Source organism: Penicillium diatomitis (genome assembly GCF_028827545.1).
Source record: "Penicillium diatomitis strain IBT 30728 chromosome Unknown utg000001l_segment0_segment0, whole genome shotgun sequence".
Classification (NCBI taxonomy): domain Eukaryota; kingdom Fungi; phylum Ascomycota; class Eurotiomycetes; order Eurotiales; family Aspergillaceae; genus Penicillium; species Penicillium diatomitis.
Genome location: NW_026623173.1, coordinates 1,875,022 through 1,899,027, shown reverse-complemented (window position 1 = coordinate 1,899,027; position 24,006 = coordinate 1,875,022). Strand labels below are relative to the sequence as shown.

Sequence of the window (24,006 nt, the reverse complement as noted above, 5' to 3'; positions counted from 1 at the left end):
TGCGCATGATTCCACTCAGCGGCCTGCACTGAGAGTACCACTGACCCAGTGTACCGTGCTGCGCTGCGAGGATCTGCATCACACTATCAACAGACCCCCCAAAAAAAGCTCCGCACTCACGGGCCTCAATCGTTTCGAGTCATTATTTAAAGGACGATCACATCCGCTCTCATAAAACGAGAATCATCCAGTTCGCCAGGCTCTCACTTTATCAACACTTTCTCCTGCACAATCCATCGTCTCACTCTCTCTTCCTGCCCCCCTGCAAACCGACAAGATGAAGTTCCTTGCAACCCTCGCTCTGATGGCCACTGCGGTCATGGCCGCCCCAGCCGCCAAATCTTCCAAGGAATTTCACCTGAAGACTGCGGGCGCCAGCAAAGCCAAGTTCAACGACTTGTTCGTTTACGCCTATCACACTGGTGCCGGACTCAACGATGCCGTGCTCTCCAATGACAGCTCCATTGCCAGCGCATTCTACTTCAATGGCACCATTGCCCTGGCAGACCTCAAGACTGAGTTCCCATGGGGCATGGTTGCGCCCGGTGATGCCAACTATGCTTGTAAGTGTGAATGAAAAAGTGATCAGATTACATGCGGAGAGAGGAACCCTATGCACGAGGACCAGCGATGATCCGTTACGAGGAGAATTGTACTGACCCGGGATCTTTCTCACAGCATGGGAGCCGATCTTGATCAACGCCGGCAGCGGCACAGAGGGCTTCTCCATCGACAAGGGCAACTTTGTCTGGTCGGCAGACTATGGCTTCGGTGGCTGGTTGGGTAAGTGATTTCTTATGTTGGAACCACCTGGAAGCTTTCATTCCAGTCCTGACACCATCGATCTGACTGATCTCATGTATAGTTTGCGACTGGTACCACAATGCCCCCCAGCTGTTCTATCTGAACCGCTACTACCAGGCGACCATCCCCTCCAGCTGCAGCAAAGTGCAGTTGAAGCCCATCTCCCTTTAAGTGGAGTACCTGCAACCTGCCTTGCTCCACCCGCACTGGTTTGCCGGGTCCGACTATTTTCTGCTACGACGCATGACGAAACTCGACATTTGTATTAATTGATGATCACCATCTCGCTTGATTCTCCAGAACCATATTGAAGGAATTTCATTCATTTTAGCGTGCTTTTTGCACTTCATCAATTCGTTAATCACGTAGACTGCATATTCCCTTTTTTTTTTTTTTTGGTAATCTCGTCATGAAGCTGCGACCGGCGTTGGAGTCGGACCGTAATACCGACGATCCATCCCAGCCTGCAGACGAGCTTCCTCGTTAAAGGGCCCCTGAATGCTACCTCGGAAGTGCTTGGACACATTGTCTCGGAAGATCTTCACAGGGTCGGTGCCTTCCTGCGCACAAATCCAAGTCAACCAACGGTGTCCCGTCGTGACGTGCGTAATTTCGTCATTGTGGATGATCTCCAGCGTCTCGACACTCTCCAAATCCGCCGCAATGCGAAACTTTTGAATCGTCAACGGATTGACATCCAACCCTCGGGCTTCATGCACCAAGGCAATTATGCTGATCCGAGATCGTAGGTCATACGCCGTCTCCAAAGCAGACTGCCACAGACCGTTATGGACCGGCAGCGCACCGAAATAAGAACCCAGCTCCTCGATCCGAGACCGCAGAAGCGAGAAATGCTTCGCTTCGTCGCGGGCGACCTTGAGCCAGTCGTGGAAGTACGCCCGAGGAAGCTCCTGCGGATTCGATTCGACTGTCTTGAAAGTCGAGAACCGCACACAGATATCGATGGCCAGATCGATGGCCCATAACTCAATATTCGCCAGAGCATGGAGCAATGCGATTCGACTCTTCACTGACCCAGCCTTTCTGGTACGGGGCATTCCGCCGGGTCTCACTTCGATCATCTTTTCTCGGCGGGGTTGGTCCGGCGCAGTGACGGTGCCTCGGCCGATCTCCATCGGGGAAGCGGTGCCTTCTCGCGCAGCAAAGATGTTGTAAAGGTGTGTCGTCAATTCGATCTTGTGTTCCGGGTGAGCGGTATTCAAGATGTGAACAGCCCAGTCGCATAGCGTCGCATCGTCGCCAAGATATTGGATCGGGCCGGCCTCTGTCGTGTTCGAGGGTTCTGCTACCGTGGGGACCGACGACACCGAGGTCCCCGTAGACTGTGCAGCCGTTGGATTCGACTTTGACTTCAACTTGACTTTCTCGCTGACAGGCTCCACGCGACTCATTCCCACGGCATCCCCGGCCTCCGTCGGAAAATCGATCAGGACATCACCGTCGGATACATCAACGGGGAATGTACACGCCTTGATGCCCACGCTCGACTCGCCCGTCTCCACGTTAAAGTCATAAGCATGCCATGGACACGAGACGATATATGCCGAATCTTCAATGTCGACCGAGGAGTCCGCCATCGGCCCGCCTGCATGCGGACACTCGGCCTCCATCGCGTAGTAGGACCATCCTTGCGTTTCGTTGGGTTTAGAACAGGACGGGTCAATGGCGGCGAGGCGGAATAAGACGAGTCGCTTTCCGGTCGACAGATGGATCACATAGCGGGGATTGGTGAACGCTGAAAGCGGTCCGCAATTGATCTGCATCTTGGGGGTGATCTGGTGAGGGGTTTGAGGGAAGAGCGACCACGTACTCTCGCGAAGTGTAGCGACTGAGATAGTAGTATGGGGGACTACGTGATAGGGTCATTATCGCGGGGGCGGTGATTTTTTTTTTTAATTTTTTTTTAACGATCACGTGCTGATAAGATTTACACTGTTGATTTCAACTTGATGCCGGGCGGTGGATGCACTGCCAGGTGGACTAGTATGGTACAGGACAGCACGAGCCAGTGAGCCTGTGAGCCAGACTACCAAACAGCGCGGTATGGCGGTCCACCTGAAAGGCGGGGATGGCCGACGGGTCGCCAAATTGCTCTTCGCCGAGTTCGCCGATCCACAACAAAGCATGAGATGACACTTCCTATGCTGTCAATGTTGTCGGAGACCTACAGGGTTCAAAATTTGGATTGGAAGGACGGGACGCGGGAAGTCTATCATCAGAGTTTCTAGTACACAAGAACTTCGATCTGCGTTCATACGCGTCCGGTTGAAGAAAAAGTACATATAAATTCTGATTGTTTACAATGAAGTGAACTCCCTCGTCCAGGTCGATGCCCTTAGTATGACGGTCTGGTGCATCGTGTCAGCAGAGTCCTGTAGTCATTGATAAGCGCCTCCTTTTCTCGGATCTCCTACAATCTGCCGTGGAGGCCTTGAGGATTAGTAACCAGACTTCCTTGCAGCTGAGAAGGGGGACCGGAAAGTAGGGTGCTGAAACCTAGTATAGACTTGAGCTGTCTATATGCATCTATCCGACCGCTGGAAACAGATTCTTCACCAGCTTAGAGAAAGCTTAGCCGTTCGAAATAGGTCGGGCCTGAAGGTCGAATTCTGCAGGGTCAGGGGGCCTGATATTGGATGCCTGACTGCTGTACCAGGCGTACTGCATACTGCGGAAGTGCATAGTCACGCAGCATTATTATGCTGATGTGCTCAGCTTTCCCAATTCTGCCGAGTAACTAACAGTTGAAGGCACCAGACGCTCCGGTGTCGCCGCGATGTCGCGCACAAAGTCGAGTCGTCGACAGATCGTGATCATAGTACTATAGCGCACCTCCACAGAGGCACAGACGAGCAGCAGCGGCAATCACTGACAGTAGCCGAGGGTCGAGGCCGGCAACTACTGTGACGAGTCCGAGTCTGAACGGTGGACTAGTGAGCAGCGGGCATGTCGCACCGAGCCGCCTCGACAAAGCCCGCGCTGTCCCTTTGTCTGGTCCGACCCGGTGGGGGTTTGAGTTTGGGGGCTCGTCTTGCCTTGTCTTGGGTTCGAGCTGAAAAGAGTTTTGGTTTTGTGGGGGCACGCACTTGAGTGGCCAGGGCGGAACCCCACGGAGATCTCGCCCGCGTTGATCTGAGTTTCGTACACGTTCAGTTCAAGCTTCTTGAACAGCCGAATGGTTTGCTAGAGGTAGAATTGAAAATAGGTGTGTGCTTTCATAGTGGTGCGATGATGACTTCGCACGAGTCTGCCGCTTCAGGCGTACCACAGCATTTCCCGTGCAGCCAGCGCAGCTGAACCTGGTCATATCGCATAATCGCACTACTGGCCGAGATCGGGCCTGCAATTGATCTACATGTGGAGCCCATCCAAAGCATGTACGGTAGTAGACGCTCTAGACTGAAGAAGTAGCAACACAGTCAGCCCACGAAGCCACCAATGGTCCAGGTGTGACTCAAACACAGCGAGAGAGACGCGAGGTGACCTTTATTAATGGAGCCAGTCTGCTCCGCGGCCTCGCAAGGGCTTTCCTCTTTCCATCAATCTTTGGCCTTTCACGGTGCTAGGATAGCTTGGCCCTCTGACAGGATTCGGCGCATTGACGGCGAAAGTTCCCCATACCAGCGCATAGCCGGGAGTGGTCCAGAGCCGCGGACGAGAACCGCGCAATAATAGCGTTGCACTCGAGTCATCCCTGCACTCTGGGGCAGACCTGCAGCTCGCGACTCCGCAAAGCCGAGGCGCAAATAAAAGGCTGCCCATTCCCCTCATTCGAAGGGCCTGGAGTTTCAAACAAGAGGAACCCTTCATCACAAGCGCGGAGCTCATGGAACATAGGATGAAGCCCGGTGAGTGACTTCTTCGTCCACTGCGCAGAACGTTCGCGCTCGTTGTGTACGGATACCACGGGCACGCAGTCGAAACCCCACGGGTCTTTGCGCTCCACCGGGAATCTATACTGAAGGCGCTTTTTCTTCCCAATGTAGACATGCGGTCGGAAAAAGCCGAGCTGGATACGAAGAGTCCTGGACAGGTCCTCGATCCCCCTTCCGAGTACGAGCAGGAGTTGCCGGCGCTCACAAGTACCACCGAGCGCAAGTTGATGGCCAAGATTGACTGGCACATTTTACCTTGCTTGTGTGTTCTGTACCTGCTTGCTTTCTTAGATCGGTACGTGCGACCCTGTGTTGTCACAACATTGTCTTGCGATGCTGAATCATGTTGCTAACCTCTGAACCGGGGATATCACAGAGTCAACATTAGCAATGCGGCGATTCTCGGGCTCAAGGAGGACTTACACTTGGAGAAGGGCACGAAATACAACACTGCCCTCACCATCTTCTTTGTGCCATACATTCTTCTTGAGATCCCCTCCAACATTATCCTCAAGAAACTGAAGCCTCATGTCTGGTGTATGTTCTTGAAGTTCAAAATACTTTCTGTTGATGACGTGGATCTGACCCAGTTCTGATTTTTTTTTTCTGGCTCCAACTAGTGTCGCTCTGCATGTTCGGCTTTGGCCTCGTCATGATCTGCCAAGGGCTTGTCTCCAGCTGGGGTGGATTGATGACCACTCGATTCTTTTTGGGTGTCTTTGAATCGGGCATGTTTCCAGGATGTGAGTTATATGTGTTGAGTTGTTGAGAGATTAGACAACCTTGTGAAGCTGGAGGCTGATGGAGAGAGACCATAGGCTTCTACCTGATGGGCATGTGGTACAAGCGAAGCGAAGCACAAAAGCGCTTCAGCTTCTTCTTCAGTTCCACGACTCTTGCGGGCGCCTTTGGTGGCTTGCTCGCCTATGGAATCGGACAGATGGATGGTGCTCGCGGGTGGAGAGGCTGGCGTTGGGTGTTTGTGATTGAGGGTGCCATCACCTGCGCCTTCGCCATTGTCTGGTTATTTGTGCTGCCCGACTTTCCCGAAGAGGTCAAGTGGCTGAGCGATGAGGAGCGCGAGTTTGTGAAAGCCAAGCTGGCTAAAGATGTCGGCAAGTCAGCTCACCACATCAAGATGGGCTGGCGTGAGGTCGTGGGCGTCTTAAAGGACTGTAAGTGGAATGTTTCAATCAGAGCGTTGCTGAGTCAAAGTGTGATCATCTGACAATTTCTCCAGACAGGGTTATCATCGGAGGCTTTATGTACTTTGGTCTCATTGTTCCCGCATATGGTCAGTATGGCCTTATCATGCCTCAAAGCCGTGTGTTTCATTTGTGAACAACCTGTAACTGACCTGTCTTTCCTTGCATAGGTTACGCATATTTTGCACCCTCGATCATTAAAAGCTACGGATACTCTCGTAAGTCGTTCCATCTTTCAATTGTCACAGCGACCACCCCACTCATGACCGAATTTCAACAGCTGTCAAAACCCAACTATACTCAGTGGCACCATGGGCCGCCGCGTTTGCTTTTTCTCTCGTCATCGCCTGGTGCTCTGACCGTCTGAGATTCCGCTTTGCATTTACCATCTTCCCAATCTGCGTGGCAATCGCTGGCTTCGCCATGCTGATGTCCATTCACGGTAAGGAGAATCGAGGAGCCCAGTATGGCGCACTGTTCCTAGTCACCAGTGGTGCGTACAGCGCCATGCCTGTCATTGTCTGTTGGTTTGCTATGAACCTCGGTGGCCATCACCGACGCAGTGTGGGCTCAGCCTGGCAGATCGGCTTTGGTAATATTGGCGGCATTATCGCCACCTATTCCTTCTTCGACAGCGACGCACCCCTGTACAGAACAGGATATAGCATCTGCATCTCGTTCTGCTGTCTGTCCATCGTGGCGTGCACTATCTACGGCTTCCTACTTTGGCGCGAAAACCGCAAGCGCGACAACGTGCCCCCAGAAGCTCTCCCATCGTCGACCGAGGAGGAGTATCTCGGCGATCTCGCTCTCAGCTACCGATACCAGCTTTAGACGTGCAAATGTTATCAAGCGATCTATGACGGGCAGACTTCTCTCATTTTCCACCAAACGCCAGACTGTCAACTTAAATTGGGATACCCTGTGGCAAAAGGTGGAATATACTTCGCTCTCTTGAAACAGGAGCCATGAAAGACTGAAAAGTCTGGGTCTTGAATGCTAATGATATGATGTGATCTACATAATAAATCATCTAATTAAATTCCATCTACTAAACAATAAGCGGGACAAGAATTTATATTCTTGAGTTGTCAACTTTAAGTAGTACAGAAATTAGAATCCCATGGAAGATATGATCACAGGATTACCTTCCAAAAAGTCCCCACAGGAAAACACCATCTTCGCAGAGTCACTCTCAAACGTGTCATTGACCAGCAGAAGGCCCAGCAACAAAGTTCTGCCCCGCCTGAAGCGCTACCGTGTTTGGCCTCTTGGAGCACTCCTCAGACTAAACATGTCAGTGTGTGATGTAAACAGTCACGTGGGCTGTCTGCTGGGCAGGCCCTCAATTCGGCTAGCGGCTCGCTTAGCTGAGTAAGCTGCCCAACACACAAATGCGTCGCGGGTCATCGCACTTTCGTCTTCCCTCAACCATCTCTCCTCATTTTCGCAGAATAGTGAGTCGCATTTCCAGCCCAAGAAAGATGATTCGCCTCGGCATGCAATTGCTAACCATGACCTCCTTCACAGAACATCTACGAAGATGAGAGCTAAGTGGAGAAAGAAGCGCGTTCGTCGTCTCAAGCGCAAGCGCAGAAAGATGCGCGCCAGATCGTGAGTTTATCTGCCCTCGAATTGCGATTGCTTCTCCAAGCGATCGCATCGCCTGCCAACGACAATGATGTTTCACGATGCTAACAGTTCTGGTCAGGAAATAAACTACTCGCCCACTCCATCTCAGTTCTTCGGATTGAGGCCCACGTTTGAACGCCGAACATGACAACCCACGAATGGATATCATGACTTGCACGTCGCGTATCGTTCATCGCCTTTCATAAAAACAAGCTGCATTTTCGAATATGGTCTCTGCTCTCGTTGAGACCTGGCTTTTCACCGGTAGAATCTCGTTCGAACAACTTCTGTTCTCCGTTTCCCAATCCCCAGATTTTCTACATCGCCGGTCACATGTCGAATATTGCATCCAGGTGGTAACACATTGGATCTCAAGCTTGGAAAGGCTCCTATGTTCGGTGGAGGATTGGAGGATTGGTGCTCTGCTGATCCTGCTGGGATTTTGATACCGAGGTTCTGGTCAACCACCAGCTCAGTTGTTTCCCGCATAACCGTTTTTTTTGGATTCGTTCAAATATCGGGAGCTATGGAGAGGTTTCCATCCGAGAGTTTAAAAATTTACTGAACGATCGGTTCACTAGCCACACCAGTTATGAATCGATGACTTGAAAAGTATTCTCATTGTTCAAGCCTGAGTAATTTCGCATCCATATTCTTCCGTAGGACATTGATGTAATTGGAAAATGTGAACCTCATGTAACCATACTTTTGCATTCTGGATGTGTGCGAATTTCCGCTGTCGTGCTTCATTTGTGCGGGATCCGTATACACCGCCTGCCTGATACAGCTTCCTCGGATTTTTTTCTGCCACCGACTCGATAATGATTTGATGAAACTCGTCAGTCGCAAGACACTAGCAGATTCGAAATTGTACAGCTGGGACTGACGAATTCCCACTCACACCGAAATGCCTTCAGAAAAGATTGACAAGAAGCGCAAGCGCACATCAGACCGAAATGAGAGGCCAACAAAGAAGCCTAGCCTGCAGACTCTTCCGACTCTCGCCGCCAGTGTCATTGAGGACAAGAGCGAATTGGCGCCTGTAATTGGTATGCGCAGATCTAGCTTGAGAATTTCTCTCTATCACTTGACTGACATGCTCTCCACCCGATAGCCACGACTCCCGGCGTTCTCAACTCCAAGGACCTCCGGTTCAACCCATACACCAAGTCTCGTCACAATGCCGAGCGGACAGCGACCCGTAATGCGGGCATTGTCGGTGCCGAGATGCTGCTGCAGTCTTCCGAACATGAGAAAATGGACTTTGTTGGTCGTGAAGGAACAGGCGAAGATGCGGATTCTCAATTGACGCACTACGTTGCTGTTGTGGACCCTGAGCGCAAAACATGGCAAGTCATCGAGGCGCGGCGAGTCACCGTGCGTGGTGCTGTTCGAAGCAGAAAGCCCGTGGAAGAGGAGTCGGAGGAGTCGGAGGAGGAAATGGTTAGAAACTCCTGTCCCTGTTCCAACACCTTGGCTTCAGAGGCCTCACAGTATTGTCACGAGTCGATCAAAGCTCGTAAGGCAAGGAGAACATCGCTGATAAACTTCTGTCTACAGAACACAATGCGTGCCCAACGAACCAACCTCACCAACACCTTCGGTACCAAGCAATCTCGCAAGGCTGTTCAATCCATGGCCGAGAACGCCCAACTATCCAACGCCCCCGCTGGCACGCTCAACGAAGCTGGCGCCGCCCTCATCTCTACTCTTCCTGCCGATGTGGCTTCCGGTCTCGCCAAGGCCAGCAGCGTGCAAGCCGAAGTGCAGGCAGCCAAGCCCCTCCCTACCCCCGATCTTACTGCTGCTCATCCCTCGGACGTTTACTCGCTCGAGACCTTGGTGCCCGGTGGTCATTCCACTCTGCGTCAATTGACCGGTGTCGACGAATGGGTAGAGCAAGTGGAATCTGGACTGAGCATCGTCACCGGCTCCCGATACGTCTCCAACCGGGTCGTGGCGGTTGCGCAATCCGGCAACACCACGCAGATCCAGGTTCTCCGCTTCATTCAGTTACTGCTTGAATTCGCCCGCTCACTGAAGGGCATGGGCCGTGATAAGGGCGCCGGCCCCGGAAGCAAGAAGCTCCCTCCCCGCGAAGATCTGCGCAAGATCCTCTCGAGCACATCTGGCGCCGGCGCCACCAGCACCACCAAGGCCGGCAAGGAGGAGGACGATTCAAACCTCGCGCTTCTTCCGGATTCCGTGGTCGATGCTGTTCGTCGCCGATTCGCGCCCCAGGGCGGCTTCCTCTCCAAGCATGACCTGACCCTGCTGCACACGACCATCTGCGCTCTCAGCTTCCATATTCCTCCCCAGCCGGCCAAGGACGGTGGCTCCAGCTCACTGGGCGGTAACTCGCCCAATGAACTTGCCACTGATCCCTCGGATCTGCGTGATGACCTTCGCCTCGACTCGAATACCATCCAGCAATACTTCCGTGAATTGGGTTGTCGCATCGACAAGCCCCGTGAATCTGAGTTTGCCAAGTGGAATATCAAGGGCGGTAAGGCTGAGGCAGCGGCTCGTCGGATTGCACGCTTGCGCATTCCTCTCGAGTTTCCCAAGGTCAGCCGTGGAGGTCGCAAGTAGAAAGGTCTCTTTCGTTACTGGGGTCTTCTGAGCATTGTGTTGAGTATACGGGAAGGGGTTCTCTTTTGCTTCGTTGCAGCGGTTTCGCCTCGACTTGGGGTCGCAGGCCACAAAATTCTGTTTCACGTCGTACACTACTATTTGGGATTGACATTACATGTATATCCGGCGTTGTTATATTGGAACCTACAATTAGGTCGTAAATATGCCGATTCTTTTGACTCTTCGCGTGCACATTTCCTCTTCGTAGGATCTGTGACCTGAGCCCTCCTGTCCTAATACCTATCTATCACTCTTTTATAATATCCTGGATATGCACATGTTTCACTGCGCCTGCTCGCGCACAAACTCATCAATCGCAGCCAGCCCCTTCTCCATGACCACCGGATCAACAGTAACATGAACCCTCACAAACCCACGCAACATCTCCAACCTCTCTCCTTCATCCTCCATCCCAGTCCCCTGCAAATGAACGTCCCCGACAATCCCAAAACACTTCGTCCCCGGCGCCAACAAAACCCCCTTCTGTCGGACCAACGCCTCGCAAAACTCCACATCATCCACAGGCTCCCCGGTTTTCCCATCTCTGAACCTCAGGAAGCCCGTTCCTCCCGCTACGGGCCTTGCCCACGAACACACGTCCTTGTGCTTCGCCACGAACGCATCGAGCATTTGGAGATTGCGTCGGGCGAGTTCAAGATGTTTCGCTTGGATCGCGGGTCGGCAGCGGTCACTTAGGGCTTCTGCGGCGATGAGCTCGTCGATGTTGCTTAGGGCCATGATGGTGTACAGGCCGCGGTTGAAGCACCGGGAGAGAATGGTTGGGTTGCGGGTGGCGAGCCAGCCGATTCGCAGACCGGAAAGACCCCATGCTTTGCTCATGGAGCTGGTGATGATGATATTCTCGTAGGGGGGCGAAGAGGCAGAAAGAGCAGACGTGGGAGAGTCTGTTGAAGGCGAAGGGCCCGGCAAGTCGACGAAGGATAAAGGCGCGTCTTTGGAATCCGAGACCCCGTGGTGGAGAGCGAGGAAGATCTCGTCTGCGAGGACGGTGATGTTGTGCGAACGGGCTATCGAGACGATCTCCATCTGCGTTTGTTTTGAAAGGACAGTACCGGTGGGATTATTGGGATTGTTGACGACGATAAGCTTGGTCGTTGGTCTGATCAGTGCTTTGAGTTGGTTGATATCAGGTCTTGCCTGGTCGTCGAGGTCGAGCTTCCAATACGAGACGTCCACGTTTGGAACGGCCTTTGGCAGCGAGATGAGCTGCGTGTAGCAGGGATACATGGCGATGACATGGTCGCCGGGATTGAGCAAGCTCTGGAATAGCAGGGCGTTGGCTCCGGTTGTGCCGTGCGTTGGGAAGATGTGGTCTGCGGTGATGGTCTCGTTGTATAGGCCGGCGATTTGGTGGCGCAGCTGTGCGCCGCCGCTGAACGATCCCAGTGTCATTTTGAGAGATTGGATACTGGCCAGATTGGCGGTTGTTGTCTCTTTGTCCGTGGACAGATCGATGAGATCTTGTACGGAGAGGCCGGGCGTGGCACTTCCAGCCAAGGGTAGAGACGCTGCAGCCCCTTGGGAGTCGATCCACTGCGAGTTGAAAATTGTTAGACGTGGACTATCTGGATGCAATCCGACGGGGATGCTGTATGGATCAATTTCTAACCTGGGGAAGCGCAAACGGTGCAATCTCGCTCATCTTGAAGAGTGCCGAGTGATTCTCAAATCGCGATAATGAATAGATCAGAGCCTCGGATCTCAGCGTCTGCCCTTTAAGTATTCCAGAGTCCAGACAAGAAAGTTCAGTGACTAGTCCTCGGGAACAAACTTGTATTATCAATCATCCAGCCCAACTTGGAGTGAAACCGTCTGAGTCATCGTACAATATCAGGGAAGCTGCAGACTTGATTGACGCATTGCCAATATTCTACCCCGCAACAGTGGATCTCGTTGGAGTCGAATGGAAGTTCCTCTTGCCTACGCAAGTTGGAGGTTGGAACACCGTGGTTAATGAAAGTTTAAAGCTGCCGAAGTTTCTGAATAGAGAAAGTCACGTCCGAGACTTGAACAAATGATGATATGCAGCATTGGCCATCATGAATGAGTCTGCCAGTCTTTCATGGACCATGGAGTACATCCAAGTATACAAAACGCATAAGAGCGCTGTTACAGGTGTGTGTGTGTGTGTGTGTGTGTGTGTGTGTGTTGGGATGTTTATGCAGCGGCGAGCCCCGGCCCAGCTTGTATCCTGAGAAAATTGCTACTACGTTGAGTTCTACGCGCGGAAGAAAGTGACTCGCTCTCCCTGAAACCCCGATGTATTTGACTTGACTCAGATCTCGGCCAACATGGACGCGAGATGAGATCATGGAGGGAAACTCTGGATATACTATGCTCGTCAACCAAGCACAATGCATCGTATGCATCGTCTAGTCTGATGGACAGCATTCCATAAACAACTGGATCGTACGACCATCACGATTGGCACAAGAAGTGATCAAGACAAGAGTCTCGAAACGAGTAAGAGGGAGAGAGAGAGAGAAAAAAAAAAACCTTTTCATCTCAGACAAACGCTGAAACATTGCAAGATTGTCTGCAATATGTGGATGTGATTATGTTCAAAAAGAAGGAATGGACAGGCATATGTATCGGGTCACATACGACCCGAAGCCCAAGGAAAGCAACAAGTGCTTCTCGCATGCTGCAAATGCTTTATGCGGAAATGGCCTTCTCGGCGGCCTCGGTGCTGAGCTCACGAGCAATGGCAGATTCGAGAGGCTCGGCAGCATCCACGCCAAGTTGGAAGTCCTTCCAGATGGGCTGGTTGGCCTCCTCGGCACCATCAACGCCGACTCCGACGAAGCCACCTCGCGCCTGCCAGTCACTGGTGCGCTTGATGCCCAGGTCATTCCAGACAGCCTGCACCGCCTGGACCAGGTGGTCACGAAGAGGCTTGACGTGGCCTGGGGTTGGGGTGATGCGCAGACGCTCCTCGCCACGGGGTACGGTGGGGTAGTTGATGGCCTGCACGTAGATACCATGCTCTTCCAAAAGCTTATCAGAGGCGCGCTTGGCCAAGTCGGCATCTCCAACCAAGAGCGGGACGATGTGTGAGGGGTTGGGAATGACGGGGATGTCCAGTTCCTTCAGAGCGGTCTTGACAGCTCTAGTGTGCAACTGCTGAAGGATGCGATCGCGAGGTTGCTGCATCTGGTACTGAATCGCAGCGTCGGCACCCGCCATCGTGGCAGGGGGGAGAGGTGGTGAAAATGAAGCCGGGCGCCAGAGAGCGGATCGTGTCCACGAGGTTGGCAGAACCGGCGATATACCCTCCAACACAGCCATAGGCCTTGCCCAGAGTACCGGTGATGATGTCGATGCGATCCATGACAGTGCCCTTGGTGCTCTTGGGCGAAGCAGTGTCCTGCGAGGCATAAACGTCGTAATCCAGGTGCTCTGCAACACCTGCCCCGTGTGGGCCGTACATTCCGACGGCGTGAACTTCGTCATTGAAGGTAATGGCACCGTACTTGTCGGCGAGGTCACAGATTGCTTCAATCGGGGCGATTGATCCGCACATACTGTAGACGGACTCGAACGCGATAATCTTGGGAACGTGGAGGGGGAGAGATGCCAGCTTGGCTTCCAGGTCTTTCAAGTCATTGTGCTTGAAGACCATCTTCTTCGCACCGGAGTGGCGAATACCTTGGATCATCGAAGCATGATTGAGACTGTCTGACAGAATCACACAATCGGGCAGCTTGCTGCCGAGTGTGGCTAGAGTGGCGTCGTTGGCCACGAAGCATGAACTGAAGACCAGGGCAGCCTCCTTTCCATGTAACTTGGCCAAGGTATCTTCCAGGGCCACGGCGTGCTTGTTATGGCCGGAAATGTTACGGGTACCACCGGCGCCCGCACCATAGGTGTCGAGCGTCCGGTGCATGGACTCGAGGACTTGGGGATTGCGGCCCATGCCCAGGTAGTCGTTCGAGCACCAGACAGTGACGCGCTCCTCCGCGGAGGCTGTGTGGGCACGAGGGAACTCCTTGGCCAAGCGATTGATGTTGTTGAAGTAGCGATAGGACTTGTCCTTGTGCTTCTTCTCCAATTCGCCATTGTAGAATGCATCGTAGTCGAACTGAGAAGTGACGGGAGCGGCCGGGCGAGGACCACGAACCGAGGGTTGGGCGGCGGGAGTCGAGCGCAATGTCTTGGCCAGGCTGGGATGGACTATAGGGACACGAGGGCTTGTCAGCACATTAAATCTCAGTGGGGTATATTGTCTTCTTTGGGAGGGGTTTGTCTTACCTGACTCGGTCTTCTCATAGGTGCCGGGGGCGACACTGGCGGGATGACCCCCGGTCGTGTGCAACGCGCGCTTGCTCATCGGGCGCAACGGCGCAGCGGCGGCAGTGCTGGAAGAGGAGGAGAAGCGCTTGAGGCCAGACATGCGAGCAGACTGCACAGCCAAGGCCTTGCTCATCACGGGGCAGCGGCGAGCCACGACCTGGAGGTTGGACATGGTGCCACCGCCGCCGCTCGGATGAGCGGCGGACGACAGGGTCCGCAAGGTCGTGGGAGCGGTGCGCTTGAGGAAGGGGCACATAGCCCGGGACTGCTGAAGCATTGCCTCCATGGTGATGCGAATTGGGATGAATAAACCCCTAAACCGGCGACAATGGGTGGTGTAAGGGAAGACGAAGTTGAGAGCGGGAGAGACGCAAAACGAAAAAGGAATCCCAGGACTTCAGAGGCCGATCAGATCCCGGGGGCACGGAGAGTCCGGTGAAAATCGATCCGCGCGGCGGGGAGAGGCTGACTCATCCTGCGCTGACAAAGTTCACTTGATCATTGGTGGACGGGGCCGGAGCCGTCTGGCCCTGAAAGCCTCGGTCCCAATCGGGCAAGTGTACAGCCTCCTCGGATCATCCTGGCCGTGAACAGAAGAGAGCCAAGAGAGCATACCTTTGCTCTAATCAACACCATAGCACGGCGCCAGAGGATGATCGGTTGAAGGTTGGTGACTGCAGAGGCGTCCTTAGTAGATCTTCGGGTACTTCTACCGGAGTATCCGGTACCTAAGATGAAGCCATTCGTGGGTACTCTTGTAGTGTATTCTATACATGGCTTGAGGTGTACTAGATGTCTCATATCAAGTACCCCGTACAAAGCCAATCCTGTGGCTGAACTCTCGCTCGGTTTCCGAGCTCAATCGCGACTAACCCTAGCCAGTTGACGAGCATCAAGCTTGGAAGGGACCCCTAGACGACGAGCCGATTCTCGATGAGAATGCGGGGTAATTAGTCTCTGTGAATCCTCTGTCTCCGAATTCGTCTTTCCACTTGACTCTTGTCAATTGAAGAACAGGTCTCGAAGACCCTACAATCAAAACATGTCTGCTGCAAATCATTACGCCAGCAGGCTTGCCTCTCTTCCGTGATGCGCCGGTAGATTTGATCTCAGTCAGTTTGGGATCCTCCGCCGCAAATGGGCCCTGCAGTTGCAAAGCAGTGTCAACGATGATTTTGGTGAATTCTACAGTGTACAAACTACATAGCCGTGGTGTGACTTGCATGTCACAGAATACGGATAGATTCAGCGCTGACATCTGGGTGTACCTGATGCCGAGGGCGGAAGAGCCGGCTAGAGTGACTAGACCAGGGTAATCGTAGCGTAGATCGGGATAAGAGTGCCTCGACTACAATGCAAACACTCGCAAGTTAGACTCAACTGGGCATCAAAGATGATTCCCTTGTTTCATGTGATCTATCGGCGTCCCTCATTTGAAGCTTCAGCTCCATCGCGGTGCCAATGAAGATGTGGAAGTACCTACCTACACGAATTTGAGATCACACCGCCCATTGTGCCAGGGGCAGTAGATGTACAGTCACCACAGTACAAGCCCTCGTTCCACAGGCAATTGGATTTTATTATTCCGTCAGCGTCAGACAGCTTCTATGAAAAGCGCCACGAATCATAAGTTTGGTCTACATGCAAAACACCAAGAATGAAACAAATACAAGCGTCAGCATTGTACTCTCCACCGCAAGTGACCTTGTGTTTGGAAGCCTTCCCACTGGAACAACAACAGGGCGATCCACGATCAAAGGTTGATTGAGGCAGACAAATACGATCCATGTCTGCACGTGCATCAAAAGGAGCTCAAAAGTAGTCATAGGGTAATACATGTCATAGGAAAATAAGAGATAATAAAAAAGACAAACAATCGAGCGATTAGGAGGGGAAAGAAAGAAGATCATGGTCAAGGGGGGATAGAGAGAAGGAGAAAATGACCCAAACACAGAATCAACAGGCATATCGTAGACAGAAGGTACCACACAAGAACCGGCGGAGGCAAGTGAAATCCCGCATTGTCAGAAAGAAACGCCACCACCCAATTCAAGATAGAACGCAACAGTATGTAGAACATAGTCAACAGAAAGGTTGAACAATTACAGTAAAACAAAGCACATGATGTCTCTACGACTTCTCTCTAGCTGAGGCCGCCATCACCATCGATCAGACGGAGTCGTTCTTTCACGGTTTTGGCACGTTTGGATGAGCCAGCCTTACCCCCGCCACGACCACGACCACGCTTGGCTGGCGCGACAGAGGAGTTCCCTGGTACCGCGTCAAGATTGTCTGACATGGGGGTAGCAGCACCGGACGGTTTAGCACTGGCATCGTCAAAATGCCCCTCGCCTACAGACACAAACATCCTCGGGTCAGCTCATCTGCTTTCTACAGCCACGAGAGGGATTCGGTGGGCAGTGTGAACAGCATCACAAGAAACTTACCTTCGTGGTACATGTCATCCATCGTCAGCTCACGCTTACGCTTTCCAGGCGCCTTCTTACCGGCCTTGGGGACACCGAACGATTCACCACGCTCGAGCGCCTCCTTTTCTTTCTGCTCAATGAGCTCGGCTTCATCATCGTCCGCAAGCCACATCGCAATATCCTTGGTACGATTCTCACGAGCGCGAGTGTTGAAGTCAACACCGCCAGCGGCACCACCGGAGATAACGACACGCTGCACCTCCTCCTTTTGTAGTGCCCGTTTGCGAATTCGCTCTTCAATGGTGCCGCGGGTGATGAGGCGGTACACCGTGACTTGCCGCGTTTGCCCCAGACGATGGGCACGGTCCATGGCCTGTGAATCGATTGTGGGATTCCAGTCGGAATCATAGAAGATGACGGTGTCTGCTGCAGTCAAGTTGATACCAAGGCCACCGGCACGTGTCGACAAAAGGAAGACGAAGATTTCTGGATTCGACTGGAAGTCGGCAACTGTATCTCGACGGTCCTCCAACTTCGTACTTCCGTCGAGTCGACAGTACTTGTAGTTTCGGTAGGTCAGGTACTCTTCCATCAGATCGATCATGCGCGTCATCTGGAAGTACAGCAGAACACGGTGGCCACCTGGCTTGAGCTCCCGCAATAGCTCGTCCAGCTTGGCAAGCTTGCCGGAATCTGTGACAAACCGTCGCATTGACGGAACCTCGACATGAGTGTATCTAGCCTTGCGCGACAGTGGTTCTGGTAGCATCGGTGGCTTCGAGTACGGTGAAGGTTCGGCCTTGTTGAGCAAGAGTTGCTCCTCGAGGTATCTTGAGGGTTTGCTATACATTGCAGAGCGGACGTCAGGATTGAAGAGGGCACGCCGAGTCTCGAGCTCAGCGCCTTGACCCGAGCAAGAAAGGGTGATGGGCGGAGCTGAAGCCGCAGGCGCAGCGCATGGTTCAATCATGTTCAGACCTTGGTCTTCGAACTTTGTCCGGGAAACGTTCAACAAGTTGCGCATGATACCGTCTGGAGTAATTTCGTTCAGGGCCTGACGATTGTTCCGCGCCACAATGTTCATCAAAGACTGAGGCATTACAGTATAGTCGGGGTAAGCCTCCTTGTCGTCATAGACGACATTCAATCTGGAGAGCTTGTCCTTGAGCGCACCGCGGGTTTGCAAGGCACGCTCAAGTACCCCAGAGCGGCCGTATTGGCTCGCCTCTCCGGCCGAGGTCTCAACAAAGCGCAGGAATGAGAATGCGCCGTCCATACGCGAGCTCTCGTGGACATTTTGCGGGTCCCAAATGTTCATCATATGGTCCAAATACTTGCCTCGGAACCCAGCACGATCATTTCCGGGGCCTGGCATATCCGTACGGCCATCCGCGCTGCACAGTAAGCGGGGCACTTGGTACTCAATTCGATTTCTGATGGAGTACCGGAGATCGACAAAGGGTCCTTCGCGAATGAAGGAGGCACACTCAGCAAAGGTTCCGAGGGAGAGTGGCGATCTGGTCTCGGCACGCTCGAAGAGATCCGGGTGATTGCAGACCTTTCGGAACTGCATGACCAAGTTCATGAGCGTGGTATTATCCGTCTCGTCGCCGACTACAGCCTTCTCGATAATGTCGATAATGCTCACACGATTGCGCAGGTTCGCATACAGGGCACGCTGGCGGTAGTTGAGGTCGCAGAAAATATCCTTCTCGACCTTGTCGCCAAGTTCTTGTTGAACATGCTTCTTGACACGACGGAGCATGAAAGGCTTGAGAATCATGTGCAGACGCCTCAGTTGATCCTCGTTCAGTTTCGTGTTACTCTGCGCATGAGATTCAATGTCCTTGGAAAACCACTCACTGAACTCGTCGTGAGAGTCGAACAAGGTCGGCATGATGAAGTGGAGCAAAGCCCACAGCTCTTGCATGTTGTTTTGAATCGGTGTACCAGTGAGGAGCAGGCGATTGCGGCAGGAGAAGCCCAGCAGATTCTTCCATCGCGAACTTTGCGAAGACTTGATGGCCTGAGCCTCGTCTAGGATCATGTACTGCCACTTGACCTTCTGGAAGTATTGTGCATCGACAACCACCAGCTGGTACGAAGTGACAAGCACGTGAAACTCTGACTCGCGAGTGTACGTGATGTGTTTGCGGTCCCAGAATTTACGGAGAATCTTGCGATCCTTCGTGGTTCCCCAATAAGGAAGCACCTTTAGGTTGGGCACGAACTTGGCAATTTCTTGTTGCCAGTTGTGCAAGGTGGACGCAGGGGCAATCACGAGGAAGGGACCCCAGATGTTGTGGAATTCCGCGAGATAGGCCATGACGGATATCGATTGAATGGTCTTACCCAGACCCATCTCATCCGCAAGGATACCATTGATACCTTGCTCGTACAGGTTGACAAGCCAGTTCAGACCCTTCAGCTGATAGTCCTTCAGCTTGGCGGTCAACATGGTCGGCTGTGAGATTTCAATGTCACCTAAACTGGTCGGATTCTGGAAGTTCATCTCGCCTTCATCAAAGGCCGCCATCTTGTCGTCACCATCCTGCTTGTTGAAGGCGCGGGCACGATCCTGGGCTTGCTGCACGGCATTCTGAGCGTTTGCCATGGCAGCCTGTTGCAAGACGCTTTCATCCTCTGCATCAAAGTCGATATCCTCAAAGTTGGTGACCTTGGCGTTCTGATCGGCAACGCTGTCAGGCAGGTCGACCGTGTGTGCCGTAGGCTTGCCTGGTTGGATAGTCTCGTTGCTCCCGGCAACCGTACCATCTCCAATCGCCTCTGCTTCGGCGGTTTTGATCTTGCGACCAATGAAATGGGAGTACAGCTCTGTCTGGGAGATCAGGAAGTTCAGCTTCCGCTTCTGTCGGTTGGCCTCACGCTCCGCCTCAGCCTTCTTCGCCGACTCGAGCTCTTGCTTCTCAGCCAAACGACGAAGATCACGCTCCTCTCGCTCGTTGCGTTTCCAAAAGCCCATCATCTCACGCATGTTGCGCTTGGCACGGGCTTGGGTATCCTTGGTACTTTTATTGGTCCGTTCTTGCCATTTGCGTGACTGCTTGCCAGCCAGCTGGGCTGTCTTACGCGAGTTCTCTTGACGATTGGAAAGCGAGGCCGTCTTGATACGGTAAACCTTGGGACACTCTTTGCGAGCAGTGTCACGCCAGATCTGCTCGTAAATCTGGTTGTAGCCCTTGCTCTCATAGTGCAGATGAATGATGGGCGTGGCTTCCTTGGACCGGGCATCCTTCTTGGGCTCGCGCGGGGTGGGCAGGACGGAGTCATCCTCCAAGCCGGCCAGATAGGCGTTCTCGGCGGCATCTTTCTCCGCCTGTTTCTGCTCCTTGGATTTCTTGGGCCGCGCCGATGGGCCACCACGTCCCGACTTGCGGCGCGAAGGTGAGCCGCGACCAACATGGAAGGAGCTCGTTGTACCCCCCTCGAGGTTGGGAGCCAGGGGCGTCACCTCGCCGAGCTCATCTTGAGCATTGCCACCTTCCAGCGCACGCTTTGTCGACCGAATCTTCTTTTGTGCCCGCTCTGCCTCGCGCAAGAATTTGGCCTTTTCAGCGGAATCCTGAGCCTTGTCGGCCTTTCGTTCGGCCTCCAGCTTCTTCTGCATTTCCAAGCGGACGGTGTTCTCGCGGCGACGTTTTCGTTGCATATCCTTCTTGCGCTCCTTCTCGTCCTGAATCTCTTTCTGTTGCACTTCGGCAACGACCGAGCTTTCGTGACTGACACGGAATCGTTCTGCACCGAGGATGGCATGCTTCTCGAAAGATCGTCCCAACTCATTCAAGGTGTGATTGCGTCGACGCTAGATGGCTTGTTAGCGGGACTGCGGATGATAGCATTCAATCTAGTTTACATGACTAGCTAGTGTACTTACCTTGCGGCTGATTCGTTCCGTCCGAGAAGTCTCCAAGAGTCGTTTCTTGCTTTTTTCCTGGAACTTCTCTAGTTCCTCATCAAAACCTGGACAGTCGACATCACTCTTGTCGCCACTATCAATATCTATCATCGCCCGGTGAACCTGATCGGTATCGACACCAGCGGGCGGGGTGTCCTTCTTTTGTGCCGGGCGAGGGGCCAGGGCGACCGGCTCCGTCGCGGTCTTGGACGACCCGTTGGGTGTGAAGATCCCCTTGGGTGGCTCCACCAGAGGCTTAGGCTCTACTTTTGGTATTCTGTCGGATTTGTGAAGGAAAGTGCCCGGCACCGGTCCTGTTTCAGGCTGACGGGGTTCAAGCTTTGGCGGAGTCGGCGACGCGGGTTTCGTCGCAGCGGGAGGAGGAGTGGATTTTCGGGCCGGCTGTTCTTCTGTTGGTCCGGACAAGATGCTGGCAAATGACATGGGATCCGCGGCGCGTGTTGGCTTCTGGAAATCATGCAAGCATGATTGTCAGTTAAAGTTCCCTGAGATCGACGTTCATCTATCGACTATTCCGGTGGAGGTCGGTCTAGTATCTAGGAAGGGGAGGGGAAGGAAGGCCAGTGAGAAGAGAAGAAGACCCTTTCTTCATGGACGTACCGATTCCCGCACCGGGGACGTTGATTTGGGCGCCGAGGATCCATAGACGACGCCATTGCCTCTGAGGCCGTAAGGCGAATGAGAATCCCGAGTTGGTGACTGCGAATGGCTCTCCAAACGACTTGTCGGATGAGCGTGGGCGGCTGAGGGCCCGTAGGGCGAGGTGCCATTGCCAGTCATGACGGTTGATGAAAAAGGACGGGGCAGCGGCAGCCCTGGAGTGGCACTCCCTGATGGACCTGATGAGTATTGAGAGGAAGTCTCCGGAAGAGATGGGGGTGGAGGAGGTGCGGCCCCATTCAAGGGCGGTGGAAGGGTTGACGAAGGAAGCGGCGACGCGTGGGTAAAGCGCGGGCTCCGCGACACGGCTGCAGCACCAAAAGCTGGAGGAGTCTGCGGAGCAGGAGGGTGCGCAAAGGATGGCTGTGGTTGCTGCGGTCCCTGCGACGGCTCATTGCTCGGGTAGAAAGAATGATTCTTGGCCGGAGACTCGTTGGCCGCAAATCGGGGCTGCTGCTGGGGGGATTCACCGTTGTACGGCTGAGCGCCCGTCATATTGTGCGGGAGTCCGATGCCGAACCTGCGCAGCAAGGACGATTTTAACCTAGGGAAATGCAGCTGCCAAGGATGGAAAGACTGAGACGGAAGGGCAAGAAACGAGAGATGGGATTGATGGTGAGATGGGAGTCAGCCTCCGACGGATTTTCTCATGAACTCGCTAGCCCAGGACTTTGTGGTCTTTTGATGAGGATCTGGGGGGATCCCGCACGGACGCGACGTCAGCTGGAAAGAGGAATAGCCGCGTAGAAAAGGTCAGGTCGAGAGTGGTCCAGTTGAAGCTTTCAGCGAGAATGATGAAGATGTTGATGCTCCAGCGGAGGATGGAAAAGGTTACGTTTGGAAGAGTGGGAAGCTGCAGGAGGATGGAAGTTCTTTGTGGCCGCGGCAAACCCAAGTCAGAGCAAGCGCGGGTTGGGGGGGAAAAAGGAAAGGCAAAAGGGTCAATGAGACACTAGGCGAGGATGCAGGGGAAACGGTGATCGAGACTGGCGGCGATGATCATTTGAGACCGGATGAGAGATATCGAGAGTTGGAGATGAGAAGGGATGAGGTGATCTCTACGATATGCCTCGAGTTCGGAGGAAAAGATCATCAAAGTCGGTCTTGGGAGGAAAATGAACGGAGGGGGCAATGGTTCAAGGTTGTTTGGTGGGTGATGAGATTATCCGGTAGGTTCTCTCGTTCGGGGCCGACCTGAAGGAAGAGGCTGCCTTTTTTTTCCGTTGCCTCGAGTCGACGGCCGCTCTTTTGGCGATGAAGTTTGTATGATTTCTACCTGGGATAGGGCTCTCTCTCTCTATGATTGACATTCGATTGTGCAGACCGATATGTCGAGGGCTGGCTCCAATGAAAGATCTCATTATGTTTACCATCTCATTTTCAGTGTTGGGCTATCGCAATCTCGTGACAATTGATGCAACGGATGGATACTTTCCATGTCCGATCCTCTCCATCTGATGGTGGTGTCGTGTACTTCCGTGCTGGGCCGCAGTTCATCCAATACAAACAACTCCATACATCAGAGGACCAATCCGCCGGTCGGAATGCAGATCTGGTCGGAGAGATCTTATTCTACCGGATCAGATATTTCGTTCTGTCCTTCTCAACAAACAAGTTACAAAGAGTCCATTGGCGTCTCTTTCGGCCATCAATCGCATCTTTTCATGGCGAGAGCCTGGTTCCTAGCCAAGTGAACGGACGCTACGGTCGTTTCTTCTGGGCCCGATGGACTCGGTCGTGGCCAATCCCGTGACCTGTCCGACGGTGCCTGTCCCCATATGCCGATTGTGCCGCATAACGAGAAAAGAGTAGAGTCATGACAGCGAAAACAATATGAGCTTTGAAGAATGAACCCGAACTCCGGAGTACCATAGTTTCCCCGTACCTGGAGATTGAGACTCAAAGAGACATCAGTAGATGGTATTGAGCTTGATTTTGTCCAACTTCAAGTCCAAAAGGCTCTCTGCTCGTCATTCCGATGACGGAGATACATGCCAAGGCTGAGAGCCACGCCTCGTCAGTGTCAGTGTCAAAGTCAGTGTCGAGCGACGGACATCGAGATCGAATCCTGGTCCTGGAGAGCCATGACTATAGCAGCCTCCTCTTTCAGGTCACCATTCATAAGAGCGTTCATTGCAGGGCAAGTGATTCGTCATTCAAGCTTAATGGGCAGTAGACAAGCATGCAAGGTTGAGTATTAGTTGGTTGAACTCATCAAGTCTCAGGTGATTTGCGGCGCTGGTCATCCCATAACCCCAGGCCACACATAATTCTACAGTTTACAACACGCGCATAGGCAACAGCGACGAGAGCGTCTCCTGCTTTCGATCTCTGGCACGGTAGTTCGCTGTCGCTTTGAAGCCCTAGGAAGAGCGAGCGAGTACCCTCAAACACGTGACCAACAGACCCGTTGATCACGTGAGATCAAGGTGTGAGCATCATTGGTAGCGCCTCGTGTTTCAGGCTTCGCCTCAAGAGGTTGGTTCCGTTCCGTC

The 24,006-nt window shown here is 53.2% G+C and overlaps 7 protein-coding genes across 7 annotated transcripts; 3 read left to right on the top strand and 4 right to left on the bottom strand.

The window, feature by feature from the left end:
- Nucleotides 1-277: 277 nt before the first annotated feature.
- On the top strand, nucleotides 278-975 carry N7539_000558 (uncharacterized protein; the record flags this gene model as incomplete). Its single annotated transcript, XM_056930162.1, has 3 exons — nucleotides 278-563; nucleotides 679-783; nucleotides 866-975. The coding sequence occupies 3 exons, from the start codon at nucleotides 278-280 to the stop codon at nucleotides 973-975; spliced, it is 501 nt and encodes a 166-aa protein (XP_056794455.1).
- A 236-nt stretch (nucleotides 976-1,211) lies between these two features.
- On the bottom strand, nucleotides 1,212-2,588 carry N7539_000557 (Rieske [2Fe-2S] domain protein; the record flags this gene model as incomplete). Its single annotated transcript, XM_056930161.1, has 1 exon — nucleotides 1,212-2,588. The coding sequence occupies one exon, from the start codon at nucleotides 2,586-2,588 to the stop codon at nucleotides 1,212-1,214; it is 1,377 nt and encodes a 458-aa protein (XP_056794454.1).
- Nucleotides 2,589-4,651: 2,063 nt separating this feature from the next.
- On the top strand, nucleotides 4,652-6,739 carry N7539_000556 (putative MFS transporter; the record flags this gene model as incomplete). The annotated part of the gene is made up of 8 exons (XM_056930160.1): nucleotides 4,652-4,673; nucleotides 4,743-4,995; nucleotides 5,077-5,237; nucleotides 5,321-5,443; nucleotides 5,519-5,875; nucleotides 5,941-6,024; nucleotides 6,076-6,123; nucleotides 6,186-6,739. The coding sequence occupies 8 exons, from the start codon at nucleotides 4,652-4,654 to the stop codon at nucleotides 6,737-6,739; spliced, it is 1,602 nt and encodes a 533-aa protein (XP_056794453.1).
- A 1,705-nt stretch (nucleotides 6,740-8,444) lies between these two features.
- N7539_000555 (DNA-directed RNA polymerase I subunit RPA49) lies at nucleotides 8,445-10,129 on the top strand (the record flags this gene model as incomplete). The annotated part of the gene is made up of 3 exons (XM_056930159.1): nucleotides 8,445-8,586; nucleotides 8,652-8,980; nucleotides 9,098-10,129. The coding sequence occupies 3 exons, from the start codon at nucleotides 8,445-8,447 to the stop codon at nucleotides 10,127-10,129; spliced, it is 1,503 nt and encodes a 500-aa protein (XP_056794452.1).
- Nucleotides 10,130-10,453: 324 nt separating this feature from the next.
- On the bottom strand, nucleotides 10,454-11,834 carry N7539_000554 (uncharacterized protein; the record flags this gene model as incomplete). Its single annotated transcript, XM_056930158.1, has 2 exons — nucleotides 10,454-11,725; nucleotides 11,802-11,834. The coding sequence occupies 2 exons, from the start codon at nucleotides 11,832-11,834 to the stop codon at nucleotides 10,454-10,456; spliced, it is 1,305 nt and encodes a 434-aa protein (XP_056794451.1).
- A 1,013-nt stretch (nucleotides 11,835-12,847) lies between these two features.
- hemA (5-aminolevulinic acid synthase HemA) lies at nucleotides 12,848-14,771 on the bottom strand (the record flags this gene model as incomplete). Its single annotated transcript, XM_056930157.1, has 3 exons — nucleotides 12,848-13,301; nucleotides 13,372-14,365; nucleotides 14,444-14,771. 3 exons carry the CDS (start codon nucleotides 14,769-14,771, stop codon nucleotides 12,848-12,850), a joined length of 1,776 nt encoding a protein of 591 aa, XP_056794450.1.
- Nucleotides 14,772-16,628: 1,857 nt separating this feature from the next.
- On the bottom strand, nucleotides 16,629-22,006 carry ino80 (chromatin-remodeling ATPase INO80; the record flags this gene model as incomplete). The annotated part of the gene is made up of 4 exons (XM_056930156.1): nucleotides 16,629-16,837; nucleotides 16,933-20,737; nucleotides 20,810-21,298; nucleotides 21,452-22,006. The coding sequence occupies 4 exons, from the start codon at nucleotides 22,004-22,006 to the stop codon at nucleotides 16,629-16,631; spliced, it is 5,058 nt and encodes a 1,685-aa protein (XP_056794449.1).
- Between the last annotated feature and the right edge of the window lie 2,000 nt (nucleotides 22,007-24,006).